The 26,977-nt window shown below is 62.0% G+C and overlaps 1 protein-coding gene and 1 long non-coding RNA gene across 2 annotated transcripts in view; one reads left to right on the top strand and one right to left on the bottom strand.

The window, feature by feature from the left end:
• The window catches only part of LOC148138471 (uncharacterized), a 170,081-nt gene that overhangs the window by 118,126 nt on the left and 24,978 nt on the right, over positions 1-26,977 (top strand). The gene's annotated exons all lie outside the window — the stretch shown is intronic.
• Positions 1-26,977, bottom strand: part of LOC148138472 (ETS domain-containing transcription factor ERF-like) — an 84,476-nt gene that overhangs the window by 35,299 nt on the left and 22,200 nt on the right. The window contains exons 2-3 of the mRNA XM_087981552.1: positions 7,427-7,661; positions 4,956-5,071 (exon numbers count right to left, since the gene is read on the bottom strand). Of these exons, the coding sequence (XP_087837678.1) occupies positions 4,956-5,071; positions 7,427-7,661 (351 nt within the window). The remainder of the gene's footprint in view (positions 1-4,955; positions 5,072-7,426; positions 7,662-26,977) is intronic.

The following is a 26,977-nucleotide window of genomic DNA, read 5'->3' as shown; positions in this document are numbered from 1 at the left end:
TCTGTTATTCTGTATATAACCCACCCTGAACCCCTCGATTAGATTACAGTCTGTAACTCACTCCCGGGGTATCTGTTATTCTGTATATAACGCACCCTGAACCCCTCGATCAGATTCCAGACATAACTCACTCCCGGGGTATCTGTTATTCTATTAACGACCCACCCTGAACCTATTGATTAGATTCCAATCTTTAACTCACTACTTGTTACCTTTATTATATAAAATCAGCCCCTACCCCTAGTTTAGATTCCAGTCTGTAACTCATTCCTGGATAGTTTTATTCAGTATATAAGCCACACTGAAACCCTCAATGACATTCCAAACTGTATTCATTCCCAGGTCTCTTGATTCTGCATATAACCCACCCTGAACCCCTCGATTAGATTCCAGTCTGTAACTCACTCCCCGGGTATCTGTTATTCTGTATATAACCCACCCTGAACCCCTCGATTAGATTCCAGTCTGTAACTCTCTCCCGGGTATCTGTTATTCTGTATATAACCCACCCTGAATCCCTCGATTAGATTCCAGTCTGTAACTCACTCCCGGGTATCTGTCATTCTGTATGTAACCCACCCTGAACCCCTCGATTAGATTCCAGTCTGTAACTCACTCCCGGGGTATCTGTTATTCTGTATATAACCCACCCTGAACCCTGTGATCAGATTCCAGTCTGTAACTCACTCCCGGGTATCTATTATTCTGTATATAACCCACCCTGAACCCTGTGATTAGATTCCAGTCTGTTACTCACTCCCGAGTATCTGTTATTCTGTATACAACCCACCCTGAATCCCTCGATTAGATTCCAGTCTGTAACTCACTCCTGGGTATCTGTCATTCTGTATGTAACCCACCCTGAACCCCTCGATTAGATTCCAGTCTGTAACTCACTCCTAGGTATCTGTTATTCTGTATATAACCCACCCTGAACCCCTCGATTAGATTCCAGTCTGTAACTCCCTCCCGGTGTCTCTGTTATTCTGTATATAACCCACCCTGAACCCCTCGATTAGATTCCAGTCTGTAACTCACTCCCGGGGTATCTGTTATTCTGTATATAACCCACCCTGAACCCTATGATTAGATTCCAGTCTGTAACTCACTCCCGAGTATCTGTTATTCTGTATATAAACCACACTGAAATTGTCAATTAAATTCCAGTCATAACTCACTCCCGGGAATCTGTTATTCTGTATATAACCCACCCTGAACCCCTCAATTAGATTACAGTCTGTAACTCACTCCCGGGGTATCTGTTATTCTGTATATAACCCACCGTGAACTCCTCGATCAGATTCCAGACATAACTCACTCCTGGGGTATCTGTTATTCTATTAACGACCCACCCTGAACCTATTGATTAGATTCCAATCTTTAACTCACTACTTGTTACCTTTATTATATAAAATCAGCCCCTACCCCTAGTTTAGATTCCAGTCTGTAACTCATTCCTGGATAGTTTTATTCAGTATATAAGCCACACTGAAACCCTCAATGACATTCCAAACTGTATTCATTCCCAGGTCTCTTGATTCTGCATATAACCCACCCTGAATACCTCGATTAGATTCCAGTCTGTAACTCACTCCCGGGTATCTGTCATTCTGTATATAACCCACCCTGAACCCCTCGATTAGATTCCAGTCTGTAACTCACTCCCGGGGTATCTGTTATTCTGTATATAACCCACCCCGAACCCTGTGATCAGATTCCAGTCTGTAACTCACTCCCGGGTATCTATTATTCTGTATATAACCCACCCTGAACCCTGTGATTAGATTCCAGTCTGTAACTCACTCCCGGGGTATCTGTTATTCTGTATATAACCCACCCTGAACCCTATGATTAGATTCCAGTCTGTAACTCACTCCCGAGTATCTGTTATTCTGTATATAAACCACACTGAAATTGTCAATTAAATTCCAGTCGTAACTCACTCCCGGGAATCTGTTATTCTGTATATAACCCACCCTGAACCCCTCGATTAGATTACAGTCTGTAACTCACTCCTGGGTATCTGTTATTCTGTATATAACCCATCCTGAACCCCTCAATTACATTCCAGTCTGTAACTCACTCCCGGGTATCTATTATTCTGTATATAACCCACCCTGAACCCCTCAATTAGATTACAGTCTGTAACTCACTCCCGGGGTATCTGTTATTCTGTATATAACCCACCCTGAACTCCTCGATCAGATTCCAGACATAACTCACTCCCGGGGTATCTGTTATTCTATTAACGACCCACCCTGAACCTATTGATTAGATTCCAATCTTTAACTCACTACTTGTTACCTTTATTATATAAAATCAGCCCCTACCCCTAGTTTAGATTCCAGTCTGTAACTCATTCCTGGATAGTTTTATTTAGTATATAAGCCACACTGAAACCCTCAATGACATTCCAAACTGTATTCATTCCCAGGTCTCTTGATTCTGTATATAACCCACCCTGAACCCCTCGATTAGATTCCAGTCTGTAACTCACTCCCCGGGTATCTGTTATTCTGCATATAACCCACCCTGAACCCCTCGATTAGATTCCAGTCTGTAACTTACTCTCCGGGTATCTGTTATTCTGTATATAACCCACCCTGAACCCCTCGATTAGGTTACAGTCTGTAAATCACTCCCGGGTATCTGTTATTCTGTATATAACCCACCCTGAACCCCTCGATTAGATTACAGTCTGTAAATCACTCCCGGGGTATCTGTTATTCTGTATATAACCCACCCTGAACCCCTCGATTCGATTCCAGTCTGTAACTCACTCCCGGGAGTCTGTTATTCTGTATATAACTCACCCTGAACCCCTCGATTAGATTCCAGTCTGTAACTCACTCCCGGGGTATCTGTTATTCTGTATATAACTCACCCTGAATCCCTCGATTAGATTCCAGTCTGTAACTCACTCCCGGGGTATCTGTTATTCTGTATATAACCCACCCTGAACCCTGTGATTAGATTCCAGTCTGTAACTCACTCCCGAGTATCTGTTATTCTGTATAACCCACCCTGAACCCCTCGCTTGGATTCCAGTCTGTAAGTCACTCCCGGGTATATGTTATTCTGTATATAACCCACCCTGAACCCCTCGATTAGATTACAGTCTGTCACCCACTCCCGGGTATCTGTTATTCTGTATATCACCGACCCTGAACCCCTCGATTCGATTCCAGTCTGTAACTCACTCCCGGGTATCTATTATTCTGTATATAACCCACCCTGAACCCCTCGATCAGATTCCAGACATAACTCACTCCCGGGGTATCTGTTATTCTATTAACGACCCACCCTGAACCTATTGATTAGATTCCAATCTTTAACTCACTACTTGTTACCTTTATTATATAAAATCAGCCCCTAACCCCTAGTTTAGATTCCAGTCTGTAACTCATTCCTGGATAGTTTTATTCAGTTTATAAGCCACACTGAAACCCTCAATGACATTCCAAACTGTATTCATTCCCAGGTGTCTCGATTCTGTATATAACCCAGCTTGACCCCCTCGATTAGATTCCAGTCTGTAACTCACTCCCCGGGTATCTGTTATTCTGTATATAACCCACCCTGAACCCCTCGATTAGATTCCAGTCTGTAACTCACTCCCCGGGTATCTGTTATTCTGTATATAACCCACCCTGAACCCCTCGATTAGATTCCAGTCTGTAACTCACTCCCGGGTATCTGTTATTCTGTATATAACCCACCCTGAACCCCTCGATTAGATTCCAGTCTGTAACTCACTCCCAGGTATCTGTTATTCTTTATAATAACCCACCCTGAACCCCTCGATTAGATTCCAGTCTGTAACTCACCTCCGGGTATCTGTTATTCTGTATATAACCCACCCAGAACCCCTTGATCAGATTCCAGTCTGTAACTCACTTCCGGGTATCTGTTATTCTATTAACAACCCACCCTGAACCTATTGATTAGATTCCAATCTTTAACTCACTTCTTGTTACCTTTATTATATAAAACCAGCCCCAAACCCCTAGTTTAGATTCCAGTCTTTAACTCACTCCCGGGTATCTGTTATTCTTTATATAAACCATCCCAAACCCCTGGAATAGGCACCAGTCTGTAACTCACTCTCGGGAATGTGTTATTAGTTATATAACACATCGATATAAACCCCTCGATTTAATTCCAGGCTGCAACTCAGTCCCGGAGTTTTATCAATCTCAATATAAACCACCCCAAATCCCTCGGGTATCTGTTTTTATTTATACAACCCACCCTGAACCCCTTGATCAGATTGCGGTCTGTAACTGACCCGGGTATCTGTTATTCTGTATATAACCCACCCTTAACCCCTATATTAGATTCCAGTCTATACCTCACTCCCGGATATCTGTTTTTCTGTATATAAACCACCCTGAACCCCTCGATTAGATTCCAGTCTGTAACTCACTCCTGGATATCTGTTATTCTGTATATAACCCACCAAGAACCCCTCGATTAGATTCCAGTCTGTAACTCACTCCCGGGGTATCTGTTATTCTGTATATAACCCACCCTGAACCCCTCGATTAGATTCCAGTCTGTAACTCACTCCCGGGGTATCTGTTATTCTGTATATAAACCACCCTGAACCCCTCGATTAGACACCAGTCTGTAACTCACTCCCGGGTATCTGTTATTCTGTATATAAACCACCCTGAACCCCTTGATTAGATTCTAGATTGTAACTCACTTCCGGGTATCTGATATTCTCTATATAAACCACCCTTAACCCCTCGATTAGATTCCAGATTGTAACTCACTTCCAGGTATCTGCTATGTATACAAAAGCCACCATAAATCCCTCGATTAGATTCCAGTCTGTAACTTACTCCCAGATATCTGTTATTCTGCATATAAACCACCCCAAATCCCTTGATTAGATTCCAGTCAATGAGTCCCTCTCGAGAAGCTTGACTCTGACCTAGCATTATACTCACCAGATCCTCGTACGTCGATGTAGGGATAGTTCACCATCAGCATTTTATTGAAGTTAAACTTATAAGTAAATCGTTTCCCTTTGGTTTTGTGGAGAATTCTCTTGTTGTAGTAATACCTGGATAAAGGAGTGAAAGGTTAGTGAGTCGGAGAGACACAGGCATGTGAAGCAGTCGGGAGGTGGGGGAAGAGAGATGGACACACAGAGAAATGAGGGAGAGACAGAGTTAGAGGCATAGTGACCAAGACCTAGAAACAGACGGTGCGGGAAGAGAGAGAATGAGACACACACAAAGCGTGGATGGACAGAGGGAGGATTAAGAAGCGGCGGAGGGGCAGAATGTGTGTGAGAGAGAGAGAGATTTGAGGGAATGAAGAATGCAAGAGAAAGAGATATAGGGGGATTGAGAATGAGAGAGAGGGAGAGAGCGAGCGAGAAATGGGGGGATGGAGAATGAGAGAGAGAAATGGGGGCTTGGTGGGTGTGTATGAGAGAGTGAGAGAGAATGGAAAAGAGAGAGACATGGTAAGAGACAGATGGGGGATGGAGATAGAGAGAGAGGGTAGGAAGGGAGACTGGGAAGATGGAGAATGAGAAAGGAAGGGAGGTGAAATGAGAAAGAGGGGGAGGGGTGGGAAAATGAGAGAGGAGGTGGGGGATGGGGAATCAGAGACAGGGTGTGGGGGCTTGGAGAATGACGGGGGAGGGATGCGGATGTGGGAAGCAGTTTGTGTTGGGAGGGGGTGTGGAGAGTGCAGGGTGTTGGAGCAGCAGGAGAAGGGAGACCGAATCGAGATGCAGCCAAGTGGGGAGGACACAAAGGGAGGTGGGTCGGAGACATGGGGGGAAACAGAGGGTGAGGCGGTGAGATGGGAATGACACAAGTCAAGTTTGGGGCACAGAGAGAGGGTGATGCTAGGGTTCAGGAGCAGAGGGTGGGGGTGGGGGGGGGGGGGGGGGGGGTGACAGTGTGATAGGGGAGACAGCAAAAGAGCAAGAGGTAGAGGGACTGGACATGGGAACCAGACAAAGGGCTGGATAGAGGGAAAAAGCAGAGGCAGGGAAGGCTGGGCAGACAGACCGACGGGGGAGAAAGGGAGGATGAGAGAAACTGTGGGAGCTTTACTCTGTATCTAACCCCGTGCTGTCCCTGTCCTGGGAGGGTTTGATGGGGGACAGTGTAGAGGAAGCTTTACTCTGTATCTAACCCCGTGCTGTCCCTGTCCTGGGAGGGTTTGATGGGGGACAGTGTAGAGGGAGCTTTACTCTGTATCTAACCCCGTGCTGTCCCTGTCCTGGGAGGGTTTGATGGGGGACAGTGTAGAGAGAGCTTTACTCTGTATCTAACCCCGTGCTGTCCCTGTCCTGGGAGTGTTTGATGGGGGGACAGTGTAGAGAGAGCTTTACTCTGTAACTAACCCCGTGCTGTCCCTGTCCTGGGAGTGTTTGATGGGGGACAGTGTAGAGGGAGCGTTACTCTGTATCTAACCCTGTGCTGTCCCTGTCCTGGGAGTGTTTGATGGGGGTACAGTGTAGAGGAAGCTTTACTCTGTATCTAACCCTGTGCTGTCCCTGCCCTGGGAGGGTTTGATGGGGGACAGTGTAGAGGAAGCTTTACTCTGTATCTAACCCAATGCTGTCCCTGTCCTGGGAGTGTTTGATGGGGGACAGTGTAGAGGGAGCGTTACTCTGTATCTAACCCTGTGCTGTCCCTGTCCTGGGAGTGTTTGATGTGGGACAGTGTAGAGCGATCTTTACTCTGTATCTAACCCTGTGCTGTCCCTGTCCCTGGGAGGGTTTGATGGGGGACAGTGTAGAGGGAGCTTTACTCTGTATCTAACCCCATGCTGTCCCTGTTCTGGGAGGGTTTGATGTGGGACAGTGTAGAGAGAGCTTTACTCTGTATCTAACCCCGTGCTGTCCCTGTCCTGGGAGGGTTGGATGGGGGGACTGTGTAGAGCGATCTTTACTCTGTATCTAACCCTGTGCTGTCCCTGTCCTGGGAGTGTTTGATGTGGGACAGTGTAGAGCGATCTTTACTCTGTATCTAACCCCGTGCTGTTCCTGTCCTGGGAGTGTTTGATGGGGGATAGTGTAGAGAGAGCTTTACTCTGTATCTAACCCCGTGCTGTCCCTGTCCTGGGAGGGTTTGATGGGGGACAGTGTAGAGGGAGCTTTACTCTGTATCTAACCCCGTGCTGTCCCTGTCCTGGGAGTGTTTGATGTGGGACAGTGTAGAGAGAGCTTTACTCTGTATCTAACCCCGTGCTGTCCCTGTCCTGGGAGTGTTTGATGGGGGGACAGTGTAGAGGGAGCTTTACTCTGTATCTAACCTCATGCTGTCCCTGTCCTGGGAGGGTTTGATGGGGGACAGTGTAGAGGGAGCTTTACTCTGTAACTAACCCCGTGCTGTCCCTGTCCTGGGAGGGTTTGATTTTGACCAGCAGACATCGACCGGATCCCGCTGCTTACCTGAGGGCTCGGCTGAGCTTGTCGTAGTTCATTTGCGGTTTACATTTCCTCATTCCCCAGAGCCGAGCCACCTCATCTGGGTCCTTGATGACAAACTCTCCGTAATCTCCCTGCCAGGCGATGACTTCCCGATATTCCTCTTTCCGCAGCAGGTCCAGGATGAAGTGCCAGAGCTGGACTTGGCGACTCCCAGGGCTAGAGTCAGGCTTGTAGGCCCAGTCTGGGTAGGCCAAGCCTGCGACGGCAGGCCCGGAAACATAGAACAGAGACAGGCGGTTAGGGGACTGACACAGCCCAAGATTTGAACCCCTTAAATCATGGCCTGAGACTCAGATACTGGGAGGAAGCCATTTTGTCCATCACGAGCCTGTTAAACAAGACAGGGGAGATAGCCATTCAGCCCCTCTTGAGCCATTTACACCGGAAGAGAGGAAGAATGTTCAGCCCGCTTGAGTCTGTTAGACCAGAGGAGACTGCTCAGCCCTTCTCAAGGGACAGAAGGAAGCTCATTCACCCTCTCTTCAAATGGGAGGAAGGACATTCACAGAGACTTCAAGGTGGGCCATTCAGCCCCCAGTTGATTCTGCCCCCAACATGTCCATCTTCCCTCCGCTGTATCCCCAGGCACCCTCCCCATGCCCTGAATGACTTACCCACCGGCCGTGCTCCCCCCACCCACCCCGCCACACTCTCCCCCCGCCACACTCTTTTCCCACCCAGCCCCTCCACACTCTTATCAGCCCCACCCACCCACCCCCGCCACACTCTCCCCCCGCCACACTCTCCCCCCGCCACACTCTTTCCCACCCACCCCCACCACACGCTTACCCACCCCCGCCACACTCTTTCCCACCCACCCCCACCACACGCTTACCCACCCCCGCCACACACTTCCCCCCCCCCCACCCACAAACCCCCGCCACGCTCTTCCCCCTCTCACCCACCCACCCCCGCCCCACACTCTTTCCCCCCCCCACACTCTTTCCCCCCCCCCACACTCTTCCCCCCCCCACCCCCGCCCCACTCTTTCCCCCCCCCACCCCACATTCTTCCACCCCCGCCCCACACTCTTCCCCCCCCACCCACCCCCACTCCACCCCCGCCCCACACTCTTCCACCCCCTCCCACCCACCCCCGCCCCACACTGTTTGCCCGCCCACCCACCCCCGCCCCACACTGTTTGCCCCCCCACCCACCGCCGCCCCACACTCTCTTCCCCCCCCACCACCCCCCCCCACACTCTCTTCCCCCCCCACCCACCCCCGCCCCACACTCTTCCCCCCCCACCCAGCCCCGCCCCACACTCTTCCCCCCCCACCCAGCCCCGCCCCACACTCTTCCCCCCCCACCCACCCCCGCCCCACACTCTTCCCCCCCCACCCACCCCCGCCCCACACTCTCTTCCCCCCCCACCCACCCCCGCCCCACACTCTTTCCCCCCCCACCCACCCCCGCCCCACACTCTTCCCCCCCACCCACCCCCGCCGCACACTCTTCCCCCCCCACCCACCCCCGCCCCACACTCTTCCCCCCCCACCCACCCCCGCCCCACTCTCTTTCCCCCCCACCACCACCACCCCTGCCCCACCCACCCACGCCCCACACTCTTTCCCCCCCCACCCACCCCCGCCCCACACTCTTTCCCCCCCCACCCACCCCCGCCCCACACTCTTTCCCCCCCCCACCCACCCCCGCCCCACACTCTTTCCCCCCCCACCCACCCACGCCCCACACTCTTTCCCCCCGCCACCCACCCCCGCCCCACACTCTTTCCCCCCCCACCCACCCCCGCCCCACTCTCTTTCCCCCCCACCACCCCTGCCCCACCCACCCACGCCCCACACTCATTCCCCCCGCCACCCACCCCCGCCCCACACTCTTTCCCCCCCCACCCACCCCCGCCCCACACTCTTTCCCCCCCCCACCCACCCCCGCCCCACACTCTTTCCCCCCCACCACCACCACCCCTGCCCCACCCACCCCCGCCCCACACTCTTTCCCCCCGCCACCCACCCCCGCCCCACACTCTTTCCCCCCCCACCCACCCCCGCCCCACACTCTTTCCCCCCCCACCCACCCCCGCCCCACACTCTTTCCCCCCCCACCCACCCCCGCCCCACACTCTTTCCCCCCACCACCCACCCCCGCCCCACACTCTTTCCCCCCCCCACCCAACCCCGCCCCACACTCTTTCCCCCCCCCACCCAACCCCGCCCCACACTCTTCCCCCCCCACACTCTTTCCCCCCCCACCCACTCCCGCCCCAAACTCTTTCCCCCCCCACCCAACCCCGCCCCACACTCTTCCCCCCCCACCTACAACCGCCCCACACTCTTTTCCCCCCCCCACCCACTCCCGCCCCACACTCTTTCCCCCCCCCACCCACTCCCGCCCCACACTCTTTCCCCCCCCACCCAACCCCGCCCCACACTCTTCCCCCCCACCCACTCACGCCCCACACTCTTCTCCCCCCCCACCCACCCCCCGCCACACTCTTTCCCCCCCACCCACCCCCGCCACACACTTACACCCCCCACCCACCCCCCCCAAACTCTTACCCCCCACCCACCCCCGCCACACTCTTACCACCCCCACCCACCCCCGCCACACTCTTTACCCCCCCCCACCCACCCCCGCCACACTCTTTCCCCCCCCACCCACCCCCGCCACACTCTTTCCCCCCCCACCCACCCCCGCCACACTCTTCCCCCTCCCACCCACCACACTCTTTCCCCACCCCCGCCAGACACACTCTTCGCCCCCACCCACCCCCGCCACACTCTTTCCCCCCCACCCACCCCCGCCACACTCTTTCCCCACCCCCGCCACACTCTTTCCCCACCCCCGCCACACTCTTTCCCCACCCCCACCCACCCCGCCACACTCTTTACCCCCCCACCCACCGCCGCCACACTCTTTCCCCCCCCCCACCCACCCCCGCCACACTCTTTCCCCCCCACCCACCCCCGCCACACTCTTTCCCCCCCACCCACCCCCGCCACACTCTTTCCCCCCCACCCACCCCTGCCACACTCTTTCCCCACCCCCATACACCCCCGCCACACTCTTTCGCCACCCCCATACACCCCCGCCACATTCTTTCGCCACCCCCATACACCCCCGCCACACTCTTTCCCCACCCCCATACACCCCCGCCACACTCTTTCCCCACCCCCATACACCCCCGCCACACTCTTTCCCCACCCCCATACACCGCGCCACACTCTTTCCCCACCCCCATACACCCGCCACACTCTTTCCCCACCCCCATACACCCGCCACACTCTTCCCCCCCCCCACCCACCCCCGCCACACTCTTCCCCCCCCACCTACAACCGCCCCACACTCTTTTCCCCCCCCCACCCACTCCCGCCCCACACTCTTTCCCCCCCCCACCCACTCCCGCCCCACACTCTTTCCCCCCCCACCCAACCCCGCCCCACACTCTTCCCCCCCACCCACTCACGCCCCACACTCTTCTCCCCCCCCACCCACCCCCCGCCACACTCTTTCCCCCCCACCCACCCCCGCCACACACTTACACCCCCCACCCACCCCCCCCACACTCTTACCCCCCACCCACCCCCGCCACACTCTTACCACCCCCACCCACCCCCGCCACACTCTTTACCCCCCCCACCCACCCCCGCCACACTCTTTCCCCCCCCACCCACCCCCGCCACACTCTTTCCCCCCCCACCCACCCCCGCCACACTCTTTCCCCCCCCACCCACCCCCGCCACACTCTTTCCCCCCCCACCCACCCCCGCCACACTCTTCCCCCTCCCACCCACCACACTCTTTCCCCACCCCCGCCAGACACACTCTTCGCCCCCACCCACCCCCGCCACACTCTTTCCCCCCCACCCACCCCCGCCACACTCTTTCCCCACACCCATACACCCCGCCACACTCTTTACCCCCCCCACCCACCGCCGCCACACTCTTTCCCCCCCCCACCCACCCCCGCCACACTCTTTCCCCCCCCACCCACCCCCGCCACACTCTTTCCCCCCCACCCACCCCCGCCACACTCTTTCCCCCCCACCCACCCCCGCCACACACTTTCCCCACCCCCATACACCCCCGCCACACTCTTTCCCCACCCCCATACACCCCGCCACACTCTTTCCCCACCCCCATACACCCCGCCACACTCTTTACCCCCCCCACCCACCACCGCCACACTCTTCCCCCCCCATACACCCCGCCACTCTCTTTCCCCCACCACCCACCCCCGCCACACTCTTTCACCCCCCACCCATCCCCGCCACAGTCTTCCCCCCCCACCCACCCCCGCCACTCTCTTTCTCCCCCCCCACCCACCCCCGCCACTCTCTTTTCCCCCCCACCCACCCCCGCCACACTCTTTCCCCCCCACCCACCCCCGCCACACTCTTTCCCCACCCCCACCCACCCCCGCCACACTCTTTCCCCACCCCCACCCACCCCCGCCACACTCTTTCCCCACCCCCACCCCCGCCACACACTTTCCCCACCCCCATACACCCCCGCCACACTCTTTCCCCACCCCCATACACCCCGCCACACTCTTTCCCCACCCCCATACACCCCGCCACACTCTTTACCCCCCCCACCCACCACCGCCACACTCTTCCCCCCCCATACACCCCGCCACTCTCTTTCCCCCACCACCCACCCCCGCCACACTCTTTCACCCCCCACCCATCCCCGCCACAGTCTTCCCCCCCCACCCACCCCCGCCACACTCTTTCCCCACCCCCACCCAACCCCGCCACACTCTTTCTTCCCCCCACCCACCCCCGCCAGCCATACTCTTTCCCCACCCCCACCCACCCCCGCCAGCCATACTCTTTCCCCACCCCCACCCACCCCCGCCACACTCTTTCCCCACCCCCACCCACCCCCGCCACACTCTTTCCCCACCCCCACCCACCCCCGCCACACTCTTCCCCCCCCCACCCAACACCGCCAGACACACTCTTTCCCCCCCCCACCCAACACCGCCAGACACACTCTTCCCCCCCCCACGCAACACCGCCAGACACACTCTTTCCCCCCCCCACGCAACACCGCCAGACACACTCTTTCCCCCCCCCACCCAACACCGCCAGACACAGTCTTTCCCCCCCCCCACCAAACACCGCCAGACACAGTCTTTCCCCCCCCCCACCAAACACCGCCAGACACACTCTTTCCCCCCCCACCCAACACCGCCAGACACACTCTTTCCCCCCCCACCCAACACCGCCAGACACACTCTTTCCCCCCCCCCACCCAACACCGCCAGACACACTCTTTCCCCCCCCCACCCAACACCGCCAGACACACTCTTTCCCCCCCCCACCCAACACCGCCAGACACACTCTTTCCCCCCCCACCCAACACCGCCAGACACACTCTTTCCCCCCCCACCCAACACCGCCAGACACACTCTTTCCCCCCCCACCCAACACCGCCAGACACACTCTTTCCCCCCCCCACCCAACACCGCCAGACACACTCTTTCCCCCCCCCACCCAACACCGCCAGACACACTCTTTCCCCCCCCCACCCAACACCGCCAGACACACTCTTTCCCCCCCCCACCCAACACCGCCAGACACACTCTTTCCCCCCCCCACCCAACACCGCCAGACACACTCTTTCCCCCCCCCACCCAACACCGCCAGACACACTCTTTCCCCCCCCCACCCAACACCGCCAGACACACTCTTTCCCCCCCCCACCCAACACCGCCAGACACACTCTTTCCCCCCCCCACCCAACACCGCCAGACACACTCTTCTCCCCCACCCCTTACCCACCGCCAGACACACTCTTTCCCCACCACCCATCCCCGCCACACTCTTTCCCCCCCCCACCCATCCCCGCCACTGTCTTCCCCCCCCACCCACCCCCGCCACACTCTTTCCCCCCCCCACCCATCCCCGCCACACTCTTTCCCCCCCCCACCCATCCCCGCCACACTCTTTCACCCCCCCACCCATCCCCGCCACACTCTTTCACCCCCCCACCCATCCCCGCCACAGTCTTCCCCCCCCACCCACCCCCGCCACACTCTTTCCCCCCCCCACCCATCCCCACCACAGTCTTTCACCCCCCCACCCATCCCCGCCACACTCTTTCACCCCCCCACCCATCCCCGCCACAGTCTTCCCCCCCCACCCACCCCCGCCACACTCTTTCCCCCCCCCACCCACCCCCGCCACACTCTTTCCCCCCCCACCCACCCCCGCCACACTCTTTCCCCCCCCACCCACCCCCGCCACAGTCTTTCCCCGCCCACCCACCCCCACCACACTCTTCCCCCCCCCCACCCATCCCCGCCACAGTCTTCCCCCCCCACCCACCCCCGCCACACTCTTTCCCCCCCCCACCCACCCCCGCCACACTCTTTCCCCCCCCACCCACCCCCGCCACAGTCTTTCCCCGCCCACCCACCCCCACCACACTCTTCCCCCCCCCCACCCACCCCCCGCCACACTCTTTCCCCACCACCCATCCCCGCCACACTCTTTCCCCCCCCCCACCCATCCCCGCCACACTCTTTCCCCCCCCCACCCACCCCCGCCATTCTCTTGCCCCCCCCCACCCACCCACCCCCGCCATACTCTTTCCCCCCCCACCCAACCCCGCCACACTCTTTCCCCCACCCACCCACCGCCGCCATTCTCTTGCCCCCCCCCACCCACCCACCCCCGCCATACTCTTTCCCCCCCCACCCACCCACCCCCGCCACACTCTTTCCCCCCCCCACCCATCCCCGCCACACTCTTTCCCCACCCCACCAATCCCCGCCACAGTCTTCCCCCCCCACCCACCCCCGCCACAGTCTTTCCCCGCCCACCCACACCCACCACACTCTTCCCCCCCCCACCCACCCCCCGCCACACTCTTTCCCCCCCCACCCACCCCCGCCACAGTCTTTCCCCGCCCACCCACCCCCACCACACTCTTCCCCCCCCCCACCCACCCCCCGCCACACTCTTTCCCCACCACCCATCCCCGCCACACTCTTTCCCCCCCCCCACCCATCCCCGCCACACTCTTTCCCCCCCCCACCCACCCCCGCCATTCTCTTGCCCCCCCCCACCCACCCACCCCCGCCATACTCTTTCCCCCCCCACCCAACCCCGCCACACTCTTTCCCCCACCCACCCACCGCCGCCATTCTCTTGCCCCCCCCCCACCCACCCACCCCCGCCATACTCTTTCCCCCCCCACCCACCCACACCCGCCACACTCTTTCCCCCCCCACCCAACCCCGCCACACTCTTTCAACCCCCACCCACCCCCGCCACACTCTTTCCCCCACCCACCCACCCCCGCCATTCTCTTGCCCCCCCCCACCCACCCACCTCCGCCACACTCTTTCCCCCCCCACCCAACCCCGCCACACTCTTTCAACCCCCACCCACCCCCGCCACACTCTTTCCCCCACCCACCCACCCCCGCCATTCTCTTGCCCCCCCCCCACCCACCCACCCCCGCCATACTCTTTCCCCCCCCACCCACCCACCCCCGCCACACTCTTTCCCCCCCCACCCACCCACCCCCGCCACACTCTTTCCCCCCCCACCCACCCACCCCCGCCACACTCTTTCCCCCCCCACCCAACCCCGCCACACTCTTTCCCCCCCCACCCAACCCCGCCACACTCTTTCCCCCCCCACCCAACCCCGCCACACTCTTTCCCCCCCCACCCAACCCCGCCACACTCTTTCCCCCCCCACCCAACCCCGCCACACTCTTTCCCCCCCACCCACCCCCGCCACACTCTTTCCCCACCACCCATCCCCGCCACACTCTTCCCCCCCCACCCAACCCCGCTACACTCTTCTCCCCCCCCCTTACCCACCCCCGACACACTCTTCTCCCCCCCCCTTACCCACCCCCGACACAACCACCCCGCCACACTCTTCTCCCACCCCCGCCACACTCTTCTCCCCCCCCCTTACCCACCCCCGACACACTCTTCTCCCCCCCCACTTACCCACCCCCGACACACTCTTCTACCCCCCCACTTACCCACCCGCGACACACTCTTCTACCCCCCCCTTACCCACCCCCGACACACTCTTCTACCCCCCCCCTTACCCACCCCCGACACACTCTTCTACCCCCCCCCCTTACCCACCCCCGACACACTCTTCTCCCCCAGCCCCTTACCCACCCCCGACACACTCTTCTCACCCCCCCTTACCCACCCCCGACACACTCTTCTCCCCCCCCCCTTACCCACCCCCGACACACTCTTCTCCCCCCCCCCCCTTACCCACCCCCGACACACTCTTCTCACCCCGCACCTACCCCCGACACACTCTTCTCCCCCCCCTTACCCACCCCCGACACACTCTTCTCCCCCCCCTTACCCACCCCCGACACACTCTTCTCCCCCCCCTTACCCACCCCCGACACACTCTTCTCCCCCCCCTTACCCACCCCCGACACACTCTTCTCCCCCCCCTTACCCAACCCCGACACACTCTTCTCCCCCCCCTTACCCACCCCCGACACACTCTTCTCCCCCCCCCTTACCCACCCCCGACACACTCTTCTCCCCCCCCCCCTTTACCCACCCCCGACACACTCTTCTCCCACCCCCCCCCTTACCCACCCCCGACACACTCTTCTCACCCCGCACCTACCCCCGACACACTCTTCTCTCCCCCCCTTACCCACCCCCGCCACACGCTTCTCCCCCCCCCTTACCCACCCCCGACACACTCTTCTCCCCCAGCCCCTTACCCACCCCCGACACACTCTTCTCCCCCCCCCCTTACCCACCCCCGACACACTCTTCTCCCCCCCCCCTTACCCACCCCCGACACACTCTTCTCACCCCCCACCTACCCCCGACACACTCTTCTCACCCCCCACCTACCCCCGACACACTCTTCTCCCCCCCCCTTACCCACCCCCGACACACTCTTCTCACCAGCCCCTTACCCACCCCCGACACACTCTTCTCCCCAGCCCCTTACCCACCCCCGACACACTCTTCTCCCCAGCCCCTTACCCACCCCCGACACACTCTTCTCCCCCCCCCTTACCCACCCCCGACACACTCTTCTCACCCCCCCCCTTACCCACCCCCGACACACTCTTCTCCCCCCCCCCCCTTACCCACCCCCGACACACTCTTCTCCCCCCCCCCCCTTACCCACCCCCGACACACTCTTCTCCCCCTCCCCTTACCCACCCCCGACACACTCTTCTCCCCCCCCCCTTACCCACCCCCGACACACTCTTCTCCCCCCCCCCTTACCTACCCCCGACACACTCTTCTCCCCCCCCCTTACCTACCCCCGACACACTCTTCTCTCCCCCCCTTACCCACCCCCGACACACTCTTCTCCCCCCCACCCCCTTACCCACCCCCGACACACACTTCTCCCCCCCCCCCCTTACCCACCCCCGACACACTCTTCTCCCCCCCCCCCCTTACCCACCCCCGACACACTCTTCTCCCCCCCCCCCCTTACCCACCCCCGACACACTCTTCTCCCCCCCCCCCCTTACCCACCCCCGACACACTCTTCTCCCCCCCCCCCCCTTACCCACCCCCGACACACTCTTCTCCCCCCCCCCCCTTACCCACCCCCGACACACTCTTCTCCCCCCCCCCCTTACCCACCCCCGACACACTCTTCTCCCCCCCCCCCTTACCCACCCCCGACACACTCTTCTCCCCCCCCCCCCCTTACCCACCCCCGACACACTCTTCTCCCCCCCCCCCCTTACCCACCCCCGACACACTCTTCTCCCCCCCCCCCTTACCCACCCCCGACACACTCTTCTCCCCCCCCCCCTTACCCACCCCCGACACACTCTTCTCCCCCCCCCCCCACCTACCCCCGACACACTCTTCTCTCCCCCCCTTACCCACCCCCGACACACTCTTCTCCCCCCCCCCCCTTACCCACCCCCGACACACTCTTCTCGCCCCCCCCCCCCTTACCCAGCCCGACACACTCTTCTCCCCCCCCCCCCTTACCCACCCCCGACACACTCTTCTCACCCCCCACCTACCCCCGACACACTCTTCTCTCCCCCCCTTACCCACCCCCGACACACTCTTCTCTCCCCCCCTTACCCACCCCCGACACACTCTTCTCTCCCCCCCTTACCCACCCCCGACACACTCTTCTCCCCCCCCTTACCCACCCCCGACACACTCTTCTCCCCCCCCTTACCCACCCCCGACACACTCTTCTCCCCCCCCCCCTTACCCACCCCCGACACACTCTTCTCCCCCTCCCCCTTACCCACCCCCGACACATTCTTCTCACCCCTCCCCCTTACCCACCCCCGACACACTCTTCTCCCACCCCCCCCCTTACCCACCCCCGACACACTCTTCTCACCCCGCACCTACCCCCGACACACTCTTCTCTCCCCCCCTTACCCACCCCCGCCACACGCTTCTCCCCCCCCCTTACCCACCCCCGACACACTCTTCTCCCCCAGCCCCTTACCCACCCCCGACACACTCTTCTCCCCCCCCCCTTACCCACCCCCGACACACTCTTCTCCCCCCCCCTTACCCACCCCCGACACACTCTTCTCACCCCCCACCTACCCCCGACACACTCTTCTCACCCCCCACCTACCCCCGACACACTCTTCTCCCCCCCCCTTACCCACCCCCGACACACTCTTCTCACCAGCCCCTTACCCACCCCCGACACACTCTTCTCCCCAGCCCCTTACCCACCCCCGACACACTCTTCTCCCCAGCCCCTTACCCACCCCCGACACACTCTTCTCCCCCCCCCTTACCCACCCCCGACACACTCTTCTCACCCCCCCCCTTACCCACCCCCGACACACTCTTCTCCCCCCCCCCCCCTTACCCACCCCCGACACACTCTTCTCCCCCCCCCCCCTTACCCACCCCCGACACACTCTTCTCCCCCTCCCCTTACCCACCCCCGACACACTCTTCTCCCCCCCCCCTTACCCACCCCCGACACACTCTTCTCCCCCCCCCCCTTACCTACCCCCGACACACTCTTCTCTCCCCCCCTTACCCACCCCCGACACACTCTTCTCCCCCCCACCCCCTTACCCACCCCCGACACACACTTCTCCCCCCCCCCCCCTTACCCACCCCCGACACACTCTTCTCCCCCCCCCCCCTTACCCACCCCCGACACACTCTTCTCCCCCCCCCCCCCTTACCCACCCCCGACACACTCTTCTCCCCCCCCCCCCTTACCCACCCCCGACACACTCTTCTCCCCCCCCCCTTACCCACCCCCGACACACTCTTCTCCCCCCCCCCCCCTTACCCACCCCCGACACACTCTTCTCCCCCCCCCCACCTACCCCCGACACACTCTTCTCTCCCCCCCTTACCCACCCCCGACACACTCTTCTCCCCCCCCCCCCCTTACCCACCCCCGACACCCTCTTCTCGCCCCCCCCCCCCTTACCCAGCCCGACACACTCTTCTCCCCCCCCCCCCTTACCCACCCCCGACACACTCTTCTCACCCCCCACCTACCCCCGACACACTCTTCTCTCCCCCCCTTACCCACCCCCGACACACTCTTCTCTCCCCCCCTTACCCACCCCCGACACACTCTTCTCTCCCCCCCTTACCCACCCCCGACACACTCTTCTCCCCCCCCTTACCCACCCCCGACACACTCTTCTCCCCCCCCTTACCCACCCCCGACACACTCTTCTCCCCCCCCCTTACCCACCCCCGACACACTCTTCTCCCCCTCCCCCTTACCCACCCCCGACACATTCTTCTCACCCCCCCCCCTTACCCACCCCCGACACACTCTTCTCCCCCCCCCCTTACCCACCCCCGACACACTCTTCTCCCCCCCCCCTTACCCACCCCCGACACACTCTTCTCTCCCCCGCCCTTACCTACCCCCGACACACTCTTCTCCCCCCCCCCTTACCCACCCCCGACACACTCTTCTCCCCCCCCCCCCCCCCTTACCCACCCCCGACACACTCTTCTCCCCCCCCCCCCCTTACCCACCCCCGACACACTCTTCTCCCCCCCCCCCCCCCTACCCACCCCCGACACACTCTTCTCCCCCCCCCCCCTTACCCACCCCCGACACACTCTTCTCCCCCCCCCTTACCCACCCCCGACACACTCTTCTCCCCCCCCCCTTACCCACCCCCGACACACTCTTCTCTCCCCCCCTTACCCACCCCCGACACACTCTTCTCTCCCCCCCTTACCCACCCCCGACACACTCTTCTCCCCCCCCTTACCCACCCCCGACACACTCTTCTCCCCCCCCTTACCCACCCCCGACACACTCTTCTCCCCCCCCTTACCCACCCCCGACACACTCTTCTCCCCCCCCTTACCCACCCCCGACACACTCTTCTCCCCCCCCTTACCCACCCCCGACACACTCTTCTCCCCCCCCCCCTTACCCATCCCCGACACACTCTTCTCCCCCCCCCCCTTACCCACCCCCGACACACTCTTCTCCCCCCCCCCCCTTACCCACCCCCGACACACTCTTCTCCCCCCCCCTTACCCACCCCCGACACACTCTTGTCCCCCCCCCCTTACCCACCCCCGACACACTCTTCTCCCCCCCCCCTTACCCACCCCCGACACACTCTTCTCCCCCCCCCCTTACCCACCCCCGACACACTCTTCTCACCCCCCACCTACCCCCGACACACTCTTCTCACCCCCCACCTACCCCCGACACACTCTTCTCCCCCCCCCCTTACCCACCCCCGACACACTCTTCTCCCCCCCCTTACCCACCCCCGACACACTCTTCTCCCCCCCCCCTTACCCACCCCCGACACACTCTTCTCCCCAGCCCCTTACCCACCCCCGACACACTCTTCTCCCCAGCCCCTTACCCACCCCCGACACACTCTTCTCCCCAGCCCCTTACCCACCCCCGACACACTCTTCTCCCCAGCCCCTTACCCACCCCCGACACACTCTTCTCACCCCCCACCTACCCCCGACACACTCTTCTCACCCCCCACCTACCCCCGACACACTCTTCTCCCCCCCCCCTTACCCACCCCCGACACACTCTTCTCCCCCCCCTTACCCACCCCCGACACACTCTTCTCCCCCCCCCCTTACCCACCCCCGACACACTCTTCTCCCCAGCCCCTTACCCACCCCCGACACACTCTTCTCCCCAGCCCCTTACCCACCCCCGACACACTCTTCTCCCCAGCCCCTTACCCACCCCCGACACACTCTTCTCCCCCCCCCCCCCTTACCCACCCCCGACACACTCTTCTCCCCCCCCCCTTACCCACCCCCGACACACTCTTCTCACCCCCCCCCTTACCCACCCCCGACACACTCTTCTCCCCCCCCCCCTTACCCACCCCCGACACACTCTTCTCCCCCCCCCCCTTACCCACCCCCGACACACTCTTTTCACCCCCCACCTACCCCCGACACACTCTTCTCTCCCCCCCTTACCCACCCCCGACACACTCTTCTCTCCCCCCCCCCTTACCCACCCCCGACACACTCTTCTCCCCCAGCCCCTTACCCACCCCCGACACACTCTTCTCCCCACCCCCTTACCCACCCCCGACACACTCTTCTCTCCCCCCCCCTTACCCACCCCCGACACACTCTTCTCTCCCCCCCCCCTTACCCACCCCCGACACACTCTTCTCCCCCCCCCCCTTACCCACCCCCGACACACTCTTCTCCCCCCCCCCCTTACCCACCCCCGACACACTCTTCTCACCCCCCACCTACCCCCGACACACTCTTCTCTCCCCCCCTTACCCACCCCCGACACACTCTTCTCCCCCCCCCCTTACCCACCCCCGACACACTCTTCTCCCCCCCCCCTTACCCACCCCCGACACACTCTTCTCCCCCCCCCCTTACCCACCCCCGACACACTCTTTTCACCCCCCACCTACCCCCGACACACTCTTCTCTCCCCCCCTTACCCACCCCCGACACACTCTTCTCACCCCCCACCTACCCCCGACACACTCTTCTCTCCCCCCCTTACCCACCCCCGACACACTCTTCTCCCCCCCCCCTTACCCACCCCCGACACACTCTTCTCCCCAGCCCCTTACCCACCCCCGACACACTCTTCTCCCCAGCCCCTTACCCACCCCCGACACACTCTTCTCCCCAGCCCCTTACCCACCCCCGACACACTCTTCTCCCCAGCCCCTTACCCACCCCCGACACACTCTTCTCCCCAGCCCCTTACCCACCCCCGACACACTCTTCTCCCCAGCCCCTTACCCACCCCCGACACACTCTTCTCCCCAGCCCCTTACCCACCCCCGACACACTCTTCTCCCCAGCCCCTTACCCACCCCCGACACACTCTTCTCCCCCCCCCCCCCCCTTACCCACCCCCGACACACTCTTCTCCCCCCCCCCTTACCCACCCCCGACACACTCTTCTCACCCCCCACCTACCCCCGACACACTCTTCTCTCCCCCCCTTACCCACCCCCGACACACTCTTCTCCCCCCCCCCTTACCCACCCCCGACACACTCTTCTCCCCCCCCCCCCTTACCCACCCCCGACACACTCTTCTCCCCCCCCCCCCTTACCCACCCCCGACACACTCTTTTCACCCCCCCCCCTTACCCACCCCCGACACACTCTTCTCCCCCCCCCCCCCTTACCCACCCCCGACACACTCTTCTCCCCCCCCCCCTTACCCACCCCCGACACACTCTTCTCCCCCCCCCCCCTTACCCACCCCCGACACACTCTTCTCCCCCCCCCCCCCTTACCCACCCCCGACACACTCTTTTCACCCCCCACCTACCCCCGACACACTCTTCTCTCCCCCCCTTACCCACCCCCGACACACTCTTCTCTCCCCCCCCCCCTTACCCACCCCCGACACACTCTTCTCTCCCCCCCCCCCTTACCCAACCCCGACACACTCTTCTCTCCCCCCCCCCCTTACCTATCCCGACACACTCTTCTCACCCCCCACCTACCCCCGACACACTCTTCTCTCCCCCCCTTACCCACCCCCGACACACTCTTCTCCCCCCCCCCCTTACCCACCCCCGACACACTCTTCTCCCCCCCCCCCCCTTACCCACCCCCGACACACTCTTCTCCCCCCCCCCCCTTACCCACCCCCGACACACTCTTCTCACCCCCCACCTACCCCCGACACACTCTTCTCTCCCCCCCTTACCCATCCCCGACACACTCTTCTCCCCCCCCCCTTACCCATCCCCGACACACTCTTCTCCCCCCCCCCTTACCCACCCCCGACACACTCTTCTCCCCCCCCCCCCCTTACCCACCCCCGACACACTCTTCTCCCCAGCCCCTTACCCACCCCCGACACACTCTTCTCCCCAGCCCCTTACCCACCCCCGACACACTCTTCTCCCCAGCCCCTTACCCACCCCCGACCCACTCTTCTCCCCAGCCCCTTACCCACCCCCGACACACTCTTCTCCCCAGCCCCTTACCCACCCCCGACACACTCTTCTCCCCCCCCCCCCTTACCCACCCCCGACACACTCTTCTCCCCCCCCCCCTTACCCACCCCCGACACACTCTTCTCCCCCCCCCCCCCCACCCACCCCCGACACACTCTTCTCCCCCCCCCCCCCCACCCACCCCCGACACACTCTTCTCCCCCCCCCCCCCCCTTACCCACCCCCGACACACTCTTCTCACCCCCCACCTACCCCCGACACACTCTTCTCTCCCCCCCTTACCCACCCCCGACACACTCTTCTCCCCCCCCCCCCCCTTACCCACCCCCGACACACTCTTCTCACCCCCCACCTACCCCCGACACACTCTTCTCTCCCCCCCTTACCCACCCCCGACACACTCTTCTCCCCCCCCCCCTTACCCACCCCCGACACACTCTTCTCCCCAGCCCCTTACCCACCCCCGACACACTCTTCTCCCCAGCCCCTTACCCACCCCCGACACACTCTTCTCCCCAGCCCCTTACCCACCCCCGACACACTCTTCTCCCCAGCCCCTTACCCACCCCCGACACACTCTTCTCCCCCCCCCTTACCCACCCCCGACACACTCTTCTCACCCCCCACCTACCCCCGACACACTCTTCTCCCCCCCCCTTACCCACCCCCGACACACTCTTCTCCCCAGCCCCTTACCCACCCGCGACACACTCTTCTCCCCAGCCCCTTACCCACCCCCGACACACTCTTCTCCACCCCCCCTTACCCACCCCCGACACACTCTTCTCACCCCCCCACCTACCCCCGACACACTCTTCTCCCCCCTCCTTACCCACCCCCGACACACTCTTCTCCCCAGCCCCTTACCCACCCCCGACACACTCTTCTCCCCAGCCCCTTACCCACCCCCGACACACTCTTCTCCACCCCCCCTTACCCACCCCCGACACACTCTTCTCCACCCCCCCTTACCCACCCCCGACACACTCTTCTCACCCCCCCACCTACCCCCGACACACTCTTCTCCCCCCTCCTTACCCACCCCCGACACACTCTTCTCCCCAGCCCCTTACCCACCCCCGACACACTCTTCTCCCCAGCCCCTTACCCACCCCCGACACACTCTTCTCCCCAGCCCCTTACCCACCCCCGACACACTCTTCTCCCCAGCCCCTTACCCACCCCCGACACACTCTTCTTCCCAGCCCCTTACCCACCCCCGACACACTCTTCTCCCCAGCCCCTTACCCACCCCCGACACACTCTTCTCCCAAGCCCCTTACCCACCCCCGACACAGTCTTCTCCCCAGCCCCTTACCCACCCCCGACACACTCTTCTCCCCCCCCCCCCCCCTTACCCATCCCCGACACACTCTTCTCACCCCCCACCTACCCCCGACACACTCTTCTCTCCCCCCCTTACCCACCCCCGACACACTCTTCTCCCCCCCCTTACCCACCCCCGACACACTCTTCTCCCCCCCCTTACCCACCCCCGACATACTCTTCTCACCCCCCCCGACCCACCCCCGACACACTCTTCTCACCCCCCCCTGACCCACCCCCGACACACTCTTCTCCCCCCCCCTTACCCACCCCCGACACACTCTTCTCCCCACCCCCCTTACCCACCCCCGACACACTCTTCTCACCCCCCCCCCTTACCCACCCCCGACACACTCTTCTCCCCCCCCCCCCCTTACCCACCCCCGACACACTCTTCTCCCCCCCCCCCCTTACCCACCCCCCGACACACTCTTCTCCCCCCCCCCTTACCCACCCCCGACACACTCTTCTCCCCCCCCCCCCCTTACCCACCCCCGACACACTCTTCTCCCCCCCCCCCCTTACCCACCCCCGACACACTCTTCTCCCCCCCCCCTTACCCACCCCCGACACACTCTTCTCCCCCCCCCCCTTACCCACCCCCGACACACTCTTCTCACCCCCCACCTACCCCCGACACACTCTTCTCTCCCCCCCTTACCCACCCCCGACACACTCTTCTCCCCCCCACCCCTTACCCACCCCCGACACACTCTTCTCCCCAGCCCCTTACCCACCCCCGACACACTCTTCTCCCCAGCCCCTTACCCACCCCCGACACACTCTTCTCCCCAGCCCCTTACCCACCCCCGACACACTCTTCTCCCCAGCCCCTTACCCACCCCCGACACACTCTTCTCCCCCCCCCCCTTACCCACCCCCGACACACTCTTCTCCCCCCCCCCTTACCCACCCCCGACACACTCTTCTCCCCCCCCACCTTACCCACCCCCGACACACTCTTCTCACCCCCCACCTACCCCCGACACACTCTTCTCTCCCCCCCTTACCCACCCCCGACACACTCTTCTCCCCCCCCCCCTTACCCACCCCCGACACACTCTTCTCCCCAGCCCCTTACCCACCCCCGACACACTCTTCTCCCCAGCCCCTTACCCACCCCCGACACACTCTTCTCCCCAGCCCCTTACCCACCCCCGACACACTCTTCTCCCCCCCCCCCTTACCCACCCCCGACACACTCTTCTCTCCCCCCCTTACCCACCCCCGACACACTCTTCTCCCCAGCCCCTTACCCACCCCCGACACACTCTTCTCCCCAGCCCCTTACCCACCCCCGACACACTCTTCTCCCCAGCCCCTTACCCACCCGCGACACACTCTTCTCCCCAGCCCCTTACCCACCCCCGACACACTCTTCTCCCCCCACCCCTTACCCACCCCCGACACACTCTTCTCACCCCCCCACCTACCCCCGACACACTCTTCTCCCCCCTCCTTACCCACCACCGACACACTCTTCTCCCCAGCCCCTTACCCACCCCCGACACACTCTTCTCCCCAGCCCCTTACCCACCCCCGACACACTCTTCTCCCCAGCCCCTTACCCACCCCCGACACACTCTTCTCCCCAGCCCCTTACCCACCCCCGACACAGTCTTCTCCCCAGCCCCTTACCCACCCCCGACACAGTCTTCTCCCCAGCCCCTTACCCACCCCCGACACAGTCTTCTCCCCAGCCCCTTACCCACCCCCGACACACTCTTCTCCCCAGCCCCTTACCCACCCCCGACACACTCTTCTCCCCAGCCCCTTACCCACCCCCGACACACTCTTCTCCCCAGCCCCTTACCCACCCCCGACACACTCTTCTCCCCAGCCCCTTACCCACCCCCGACACACTCTTCTCCCCCCCCCCTTACCCACCCCCGACACACTCTTCTCCCCACCCCCCTTACCCACCCCCGACACACTCTTCTCCCCCCCCCCCCTTACCCACCCCCGACACACTCTTCTCCCCCCGCCCCTTACCCACCCCCGACACACTCTTCTCCCCCCCCCCCCCCCCTTACCCATCCCCGACACACTCTTCTCCCCCCCCCCTTACCCACCCCCGACACACTCTTCTCCCCACCCCCCTTACCCACCCCCGACACACTCTTCTCCCCCCCCCCCCTTACCCACCCCCGACACACTCTTCTCCCCCCCCCCTTACCCACCCCCGACACACTCTTCTCCCCCCCCCCCCCCTTACCCATCCCCGACACACTCTTCTCACCCCCCACCTACCCCCGACACACTCTTCTCTCCCCCCCTTACCCACCCCCGACACACTCTTCTCCCCCCCCCCTTACCCACCCCCGACACACTCTTCTCCCCACCCCCCTTACCCACCCCCGACACACTCTTCTCCCCCCCCCCCTTACCCACCCCCGACACACTCTTCTCCCCCCCCACCTTACCCACCCCCGACACACTCTTCTCCCCCCCCCCCTTACCCACCCCCGACACACTCTTCTCCCCCCCCCCCTTACCCACCCCCGACACACTCTTCTCCCCCCCCCCCTTACCCATCCCCGACACACTCTTCTCACCCCCCACCTACCCCCGACACACTCTTCTCTCCCCCCCTTACCCACCCCCGACACACTCTTCTCCCCCCCCTTACCCACCCCCGACATACTCTTCTCACCCCCCCCTGACCCACCCCCGACACACTCTTCTCCGCCCCCCCTTACCCACCCCCGACACACTCTTCTCCGCCCCCCTTACCCACCCCCGACACACTCTTCTCCCCTCCCCCCCCTTACCCACCCCCGACACACTCTTCTCACCCCCCACCTACCCCCGACACACT

The sequence above is a fragment of the Chiloscyllium plagiosum genome, unplaced genomic scaffold (genome assembly GCF_037043375.1).
Source record: "Chiloscyllium plagiosum isolate Xiang-an unplaced genomic scaffold, Cpla_swu_hap1 HiC_scaffold_40, whole genome shotgun sequence".
Taxonomy (NCBI): domain Eukaryota; kingdom Metazoa; phylum Chordata; class Chondrichthyes; order Orectolobiformes; family Hemiscylliidae; genus Chiloscyllium; species Chiloscyllium plagiosum.
This window is presented reverse-complemented; position numbering and strand designations above follow the sequence as displayed.